The 8,760-nt window shown below is 46.9% G+C and overlaps 1 protein-coding gene across 2 annotated transcripts in view; it reads left to right on the top strand.

Annotated features, from left to right (window-relative positions):
* CUX1 (cut like homeobox 1) overlaps positions 1–8,760 on the top strand; it is a 347,921-nt gene that overhangs the window by 248,863 nt on the left and 90,298 nt on the right. For both annotated transcript variants that reach the window (XM_015594614.2, XM_015594613.2), the window contains exon 10: positions 5,075–5,179. In XM_015594614.2, coding sequence (XP_015450100.2) covers positions 5,075–5,179 — 105 coding nt within the window. The remainder of the gene's footprint in view (positions 1–5,074; positions 5,180–8,760) is intronic.

Raw genomic sequence — 8,760 nt, 5'->3', positions numbered from 1 at the left:
GGGTACTTGAAGTACATGAAGTACATTCAGAGTCAGGGGAGGGACCCTAACATAAAAGATGCACAGAAGGTTTGAAGACATTCCTAATCTTTGGGGAGCAGGGAAAGAAGACAGAGGGACTTGACATCATGCACCAGAGGAATAATTTCAGGAACATGAGATGTTAAAAGATTTCAAAGGGGAAGACCTAGGGTGGGGACGTTGTGAGTTCTGTCCTTGTAGCTCCCTAGCTCTGGTCAAGGGAAGGGGTCGGGCTTTTTCATGGCTGAGTCTGACAGGAGGGAAGTTCGCTCTCAGTTCTGACTTTCCAGAGGTGCCTAAAGCTGCCACTGAAGGCAGTGATCTTGTCACCAGAGCAGTGCAGGCAGATACAGGCCAACCCTCACTTGAGAGTATGAGACGGGATCAGGCACAGAGTGAACAGAAATAGGAATTGAACTAAATGACTGAATGGATTGACAAGGACGACTCAACAGGGAGAAAAACTCCCTGAGCAGACATGAGGAAGATGGGCATGGTGAGCTCTGGTTGGGTGCTCCAGGGCTTTCTGTAAAGCCAGAACCAGGAGGCGCAGGGAGGGAGAGTAGGCCCATGGGAAGGAATCCATCCAGATGTGTAGAGGGCCTCCTCCCAAGAACAGTGGAGAATCACAGGTGAGAGTAAGGTCAGATTTGAGATCTGGGAGGATCACTCTGGCTAAGCATTGGAGAACAGTTGGGAGTAGAAAGACCAGAAGCCAGGGGAGCGATAAGAAGCTATCGTAGTAGATCAAGGCAAAGATGGCATGGGCCTGAAATGAGGCCATCCCGGTAGAGGTGAGGCAGAGGTGGGCTGGGCCGGAGGAGAGTACAGGGAGGCGCACACCAGTGCAGGCACAGCCAGGCATCTGGTTCAGCTGCCTTTCCCATCAGGGCAGATCTCCAGGAGGAACAATTTACTAGTTCATTGTCATATAACATTATTTTTTCACTAGGTTTATAGTCAGAATGTTCTACAGAGATGTGAAGCTCTATTTGATTGCTAAAATATTTGTGTTTCTATTGTGGAGAAGTGGAAGAGTCATCTGCAACCTACTGCCTATCGGGTCCAGGTCTCATTTGCACCTGTTTGTTAAACTTCAAGGCAGTTGCATTAATACTCATTTTCTGAATTGATGACAGTAGAGGTTCAGAACTTTTGAGACTTCATGGGAAATAAGAAACCACAACTGTGCACTCTGCAACCACATGAAACCCTTTCTGTGGGCTTCATAGCTCCGTCAGCTTCTCTGGCTTCACCATCACCTGCCCCTCCTTCAGAGCAGTGCTGATTTGAGTTGCCAGGGCACAAAGCCACAGCAGGGGCAGGAGGAAGTCCTTTCAGTGAGTGGTCCTCCTGTAACCAGCCTGATTCTTGAGGAGCAGACTGTCCTAACAGAAGATCCTTCAGGTTGAGGTTAAGTTGGAAACCACAGCTTAACTTCACCAAAGAGGAGCCAAGTGTAGAGAAAGATGCAAAGAGTAAAAAGAACTCAGAGCAAGGCGTGGCATTTTCTTTGACCAAGGTTTCTGAGTTCCTATAGGGAAGAATGGCAGGATTTGCATCCTAGCTCTCTATTTTCCACCCATGAGCAAATCCCCAGTCTTCCAGTACCTGTTTCCCCATGTATAGACTGAGGGCAATAATTCACACCTCTGAGAGAGCCCGCATCCTCAAACCCTCTTTCATCCAGCAAATATTTTCAGCACCTGTTGCAAGCACGCCCTTTTGGGGTACAGCCCATCTATGCGGACACCCTGTAGGTGCTAAGGAGGTGCAGGTTTCACCCGGACTCTTTGCAACTAAGCAAACCATGTCTGTGCTTCTGGTCACTCCTTGGGTCTCCTGGGAACCTTGGTTTCTCCACATAATAAATTGGACTCTCGGCCCAGGTCCAACAGGCCAGTGAGCCCTAGAGAGAGCCCCTGTGGCCACCCCTTGTGGCAGGAGGAGGACAGAAAATTTGCTCTTCTGGTTTTTCTGAAATTGTGGCTCAGGCTGTGACAGGCAGCATTTACATGGGTGGCCTTGGTGTAGTTCCAGCTTTCAGCCTGGCCGACCTGAGAAAGAAATCTAAACCGGTATGTGCCAAGTCCCCAGAAACACAGGCAGCAGGTCTGAATGGGGACTTTGGTTGCCAACACAAGGCCAGCTTGGGACACATGGCAGTAAACTTCTTGATATAGCTTTCTGACCTCCCTCCTAGAGAATCACTGAAATGGAGTCACCTCAGGGCTCTAGCTTCTTCTTTACTTTCCCTGTGCTTCCAGCATTTACTCTCACTTCTTAGAAAAGTTCAGAAAGTAAGCAGCAGCTAGCAAGAGAAATCTACCAGGAGAGCAGCTCAGGCTTGGCAGGGTGCTGTTCTCATAATCTGGTGGCCACTGAATCACACCTGGAGCTGCCGCCAGCTGCCTGCTGAAGCCCTGGCCTTAGTCCCCAGGCTCTGCCTCTGGAGGGACAGGGGAGGTGGGTGGGATCCCATCAGTGGAAACAGAATTGAGTGTCTCATAGCAGCCACATCTCTCTGGGGTTCCAGATCAGAACACAGCGCCAAAGCTTTCCACCTTCAGTCATTGATTTCAGTTCTAGAAACATGATTTTATCTGATTAGACTGTGGTCATCCGGAAGATGGCAGACCTTGGAAACCATGGCGCTGACCCAGCACAGCACCCCCTTTCTTTCTGCCTCACTACCAAAGATGGGGCTAAATTTACAACTAAAGAATCTCCCTCTTTCAGCCATACTCAGGCCTGTTTTTATTTTTAATTGTTCAGCTTTGTCCATGTTTGGATGCTTCCATCATCTGCATGTAATTCCACCTCAACTTTTTTTATATATATATACTCAAGGTATAAATCCTAAATAAATAATATCAATCCTAAGCAATCAAAAAGTTGCACTGGAGTAACCAAGTCAAGCCAAAATGTGATAAAAGGCTGTGACCACCATAGATAGGCCACAGAGCTACTCTGTACATGAATTTGGAGACTGAATAAAGTGCAGAAGCTTTGGAGAAATTATGCAAACTGAGGATGAGCTAGATCCCTTATTCTGTGAGCCACTGGCATTTGATGAGACGGCACTCTGCTCCGAACAGCTAAAGGCCCTCATGTGTTCCTCTCCTGGTCATGAACCCACTGCCTAGGCCTGCCTGGGCTCTGGTGGTTCCAAGAGCACTTCGGAGCCAGTGTTTCCAAGTGAGGCGGGCAGCGATGCTGTTCCTTGGCTGCTCCCAGAACAGCTTCTCCACCAGGCTAAGAAACATTTTTCCTAGTCAAAGAGACTAGAACTATGTCAAAATGCACCTTATTCCTGGCAGAGTCAAGGAGATGTTATGCCCGAGGGTTTAGCTGACTAGAAAGCAAAGAGTAAACTCTTCAGTAATGTGACATTTATCAGAAAAACGTGGACTGGCACATCTGAAAATAAACTGGGGAAAATTTTTTTCACTCAAGAGGAGACTTTCCTGCAGTTAGCATGAATTAGAAATCACCCCTGCCATCTTCGCCATGCGGGTCACATTGCTGCCTTTCCTGTTGGGTTTAGAGCAAAGAAGGTGGGAGTTGGCTGCTCGAGTACAGACAGGCTTGGCCAGGAGCCTGTGAATTTGATTGAGTGCAATTCCAAGAGCTCCCAGAAAAGCAGGGCAGGCGGCCACCAGCACCACCCTAGGCAGAAGTAACTGCTTTTAGAAATACCCTAAATTGTCTGTATGCGGAACAGATAGAGTCACACTGCCATCACGTGATCGCTTAAAGCTACCAAATCCATTCTTCGTACAACTGGATTGATCAGCAAGTACTGAGGCATACTAACTTCTTGTTTCTCTTTTTCGGTCTTTCTTAGCAATTAGTAGACACATGACATCACACCACAAAATGAGAAAACACAATATAGCCCTGCTCAGCCAGGCTTTTCTCATCAATCTTTTCTTTTAACTGAATGTAAGTCTAGTAGAATAAGCACGATACTTCTCAGTCCAATGTCAATTAGCTACCTTTCTTACCCATCTTAGAGTTTGGTCTCAATTATGATTATAAAATCAGGACAAGCCCATTAATAAAACACTTCTGAATGAGCTCTATGTACAGTGCACTTCTGTAGATGTTAATCCTTGCAAGGTCCCTGAGAGGGAGGTGGTGTTCCCATTTTAGAGATGGGTAGGTGGAAGTTGAGTGAGCTTAGATAACTTCCCCTTCCCCTGGTCCCTCTGTCCCCAAACGCCCAATTCCTGCCCACTGCACCACAGTGCCCTCTCAGGTGGCAGGCACTGGAATGACCTATTCTCGCCATCCAGTGGGAAATCCTGATTTGCTATCCAGTGGTATTGGTTTCCCTGGCCAGGAATTACATGTAGGCGATGGAAGCGTCTGCCCATTCCTCTCTGGGCCTCTGTCCTGCAGTCAGCTCCATGCCTCTCCACACCCCAGTGGGCCTGGGCTGCCCTCCCGCCTCTGGCCCCAGATCGGCCTGCTGGTTGGAATGCCAGCATCGGCATTAGAAAACTTTGTCCGGTGAAGGGTTAACTATGTTGAAATAAGCCTGGCCCTCACAAAAGAAGTGGCATTTACACCCTGTACATTTATGGAAATACTTGCCGAAGGAAAACAACCACAACATTGTGCATGTTTTTAGGAAGAGAATGGCCAGAGTGTCTTTAATTCACTGTTTACCCGTGAGAATTACTCCCAGGAGTAATCCTGCAATAAAATCTTCTTGGTCTATGAGAATAGAAAGAAATTGAATCAAAAGACTCTATTTCCACTTGTATTTATTCAGTCTGGGAAATTCAGTGGGCCGGAGCATTACTATCAGCAGGGGATTCCTTGCTCCTAGCGTTAAATTACTGTCATAATCGCTCAATTATTTCTTCCTTGTACTGTTTAAAATAAAAATCCATCACATTCTATGTTTTTTTCTAGCATTTATTAGGTTGAGTGTTTAGGAAAATCAATTATAGTCAGTCAGGCATGAATTGATGAATGTTCTTGTAATAATTGTCAGTTGTTAAACTGAATGTACTTTCTCTCCTCACCCTTTCATTTCCTTCAGAGGGCAGAGGTGGCTCAGAGAGAGGCGGAGACCTTAAGGGAGCAGCTCTCGTCAGCCAATCACTCTCTCCAGCTGGCTTCGCAGATCCAGAAGGCGCCGGATGTGGTGGGTAGCTCGTCCCTGTGTGGACTCTGTCCGCCTGGCATCTGTTCCTCTGTGTTACAGCTGCTTTCTCCTTTTGCTTTCAAACATCCCCTTTTGGAATAACATTGTAAGCAATTACTGCTGACTTGGTAGGCAATACTTTTAACAATTTAGGGTTGGAACTTGTTCGAGTCAAAGGAAGAGTTTGCTGATTATGCATCGATGTTCTATGGTCAACATGATGCCCACCCAGTGTGGCGGTAGAGACAAGTCTCATCACCAAAGCGAGTGTATTCAGGGCTAGGCTTGTGCGGTGGCAGCTGGTGGATAGGTAGAGATCTGAAACTGGAGCTTTGCCAAAATTATGCAAGAAAATTGGAGGTTTGGTCTCCTCCTGAATGTTTCCTTCCAGAGTGAGAAAGAGTTGGGAGTGAGCTGGGAGGGCCAAAGTGGTATCAACGCAGCAACCCGCTCTGAGTCTGTGTAATCGCCGGAGTCTCACCTGCAGTGTGGGCGTTCAGGGGGAGCGAGGCACACATCCCAGTCCTTTTGCCTCTTGATTTTTTTCTCAGATTAATAAAAATTGCTCTTAGCTGGAACTTCCCCGGCTTGATCAAGGCAGCTGTGAACTATTGGATTCCGGACTCTTTCCTGTGCAGTGATGTGGAGCAGCATGTAGTTGAGACATACCCCTGGGCTCAGACCCAGCTCTGCAATTTTCAGCTGTGTGATTTTGGGCACGTGACTTAGCCTTTCCTAAATCTCAGTTTCATCATCCGTAAAATGGGTTTTTACAAGGGTTCAGAAATGATGATGAGTAAAACCTGACAAATCATAAGTCCTCAGGAAACCTTAGCAGTTCCTTTCTGTGGATGGCATCATTATTTCTGATCCAGGAGCCCCAGTTTTGAAGCTTAGCTTTGTCACCAGTTCACTTACACACCTCAGGTAGTTAAACTTACTAGACCTCCGTCTAATGTGTGGAGTAAGGGGTAAGTGATCCTGAAGTCCCTTCAGCTCTGACAGCCTGTGGTGAGAAGACTATACTCACAGGTGACCTTTCACTTAACAAAGAATTATAGAGCCCTTGCTGTGTGCCAGGACCCACAGCAGACACTGGGAGAGCAAGGAGGAACGAGCCAGGCCCTTCTCAGCACAGTCAAGTCAGGGAAACTTGGTGTTATAATAAATGCATTGTGAGTTTGACGTGTGTCAGTTTAACAGCAATTATTCCACCTAACCCATAAAGTGAGGTATTGTTATTTTTTATCTGTGGATGAAGAAATGGGAGCTTCGCGAATGTAAACCCCTTGCCCCAGAGCTCTTGGCCCCAGTGGCCAAGCCAGGACTCAGCGATGGTACTCTGCCGCCTCAGACCGGGGCTTTTAAACTATTGCTCGGGAATGACTCTGAAGCAGAGTTTTAGTGTCAGGGCCCCCTTTGAGAATGGATTTTTGTTTTCTTTCTTCAAAGTAACATTAAACATGATTTAAGTGTCTCGAGATACAGAGGAAAGTTTTCCATTTAAGGAACCATCACGTCCTTTGTACTTCATGGACTTTGGTTTTAATTTTACCTGAAATGTGCCATGGCTCTGTCACCGTGCCCTCATCAAGTTTATCTGGACTGGACCCAGCGCCATAGTGGCAGGAAGCCCCCGTGGACGAAGTCAGTACGGCTTCTTCCAGCCTCTCTGGTCAATCCTGGTCCTCTAGAGAAAGTCGTTCATCCTAATGTGCCTAAATGCTTTGATTGAAAGGATTTCTGGCAGCATCCTGGACTGTAGCAACCAAAACATTTCAGGAAGAAATGAATGTTTTTGCAGGTAAAGTAAGCTGTGGATGCTAGGGGTGATTAAACTCTTCATCATCAGCTAAGTACACTGTTTACATGGCACGGGTTCAGTCTTCTGGGAGTGGCCCTGCCAAGGGCTCCCTTAAGTGTGCATTCCCACATAGTCAGTCAACTCCAGCCAGCCAGGGAGCAAGCACAGGAAACTGGGCCAGCGGGAAAATGTCTGTTGGGCTTGGCTGACAGAACTCGGCAGAGAAACAGTAGAGTCCATAGACCTAGCAAAGGCCAAAACCAACCTGTTGGGTGTCTTACCAGAATCGCCAGTTTTGGAAGGTGAGCCTCCACTCAGACAGTGTCTGCTCTGCATTAGGGGCTGTGCTGGGGCTTTCTGTGGTTACTTCATTTCTGCCTCATGACACCATGGTCATTAGAGGCAGGTTTGATTATCCTCATTTTACAGGGAAGGGAACTGAGGCTCAGAGGAGTTAGGTAATTTGCCCAAAGTTACACAGCTAGAAAATGATCAAGGTAGCATTTAATCCTAAATGTGTCCTCCACAATCCGCTCCTTTCCCCATATCCAGCTATCCGAACTTCATGTGCATTAAATGGGACAGGATATATAAAGGTCCTTTGTCAGGTATTTACAAATATTATTAGTTCAGGGCTCTATCACACCAGGCTATCTCCTTGAACCTAAACACACCGCAATATTAGAAAATACACCTGTCTCACAGGTGAATCTATTGGGTACATAAACCGAATAGATTTTGCCTACTTTGGCCACTTGGCGTTGTCAGAAATAGAGGTCACAATGAAAGAGAGAAGTGAAGCTTCTTCCATTCCTTATCTTTCCCCTGCTGGAGTAAGTAAAACTAAGATTAGCCTTGACTCAAGTATCTGTCTCATGGGCTGGGGGCCTAGGTACACCATCATTTCACAATGCTTCTGCATCTCATTCATGTTTAATATGAAAATGGCTGCAAGATAGAAGATCATTATCTGGCTTATTTCAGCCTTGTTGTTCTAGTCTCAGTAGGAGGACTCACAAGAGTTACGCAACTTGTGATATTTCATGCAAGCAGGTTGGAAGAGAGGGGAGGCGAATGGGTTCAAAGGGACAAAGTTTAATGGGCTACTACCTCAATAACTCGTTTTTATGTTCATTTCTCCCTTTAGAAAAACACCCCCGCCACTATCATCATCTTAAGCCTTTTTTTTTTTAACAATGTTTTTAGACCTTAGAAAGCATTCCCATGTGTTCTGTCCTGGCTCCTGAGCCATAAGAGCCTCCATCCCCAAGACCCAGCCCTCATGAAGAATATAGGATGCCCTTATAGGCCCTGGAAGCCTGAAGTTGTGGGACAGACTCTCAGGACCTCGTTCTGATGCCCATAGGGACTTGTCAAACCAGAGAAAGTCAGTCCCTTCAGAGACAAGTCTTAGCCAGGGTCCTGACCTGGAACCCCCTTAGAATCACCAAGGAGTCCTGGGCCTTTATCTACACCTGCTAAACCACAGTCCCCAGGGCAGGGCTCAGGACCCATATATTTTCTAAAGCCCGAAGTAAATCAGATGCAGCTGAGTCGAGGCCTGCACAACACGAGGGAGCCTCCCCGTGGTCCTGGCCCTCTTTGAATCCGTGGATGCTTCACCTCTCAGGAGGGACCTCAACAGCATCCGAGCTGCCTGACACTGACCTCCCTACCACTATAAAGGCTACCCCTCCTCTCAGTACCTGTTCACCTTGTCATACAACTTTTCGTCCTAGCTTGTGCCCTCAGACTAAGAAGGATATATTACCTCATC

The sequence above is a fragment of the Pteropus alecto genome, unplaced genomic scaffold (assembly GCF_000325575.1).
Source record: "Pteropus alecto unplaced genomic scaffold, ASM32557v1 scaffold68, whole genome shotgun sequence".
NCBI lineage: Eukaryota > Metazoa > Chordata > Mammalia > Chiroptera > Pteropodidae > Pteropus > Pteropus alecto.
This window is presented reverse-complemented; position numbering and strand designations above follow the sequence as displayed.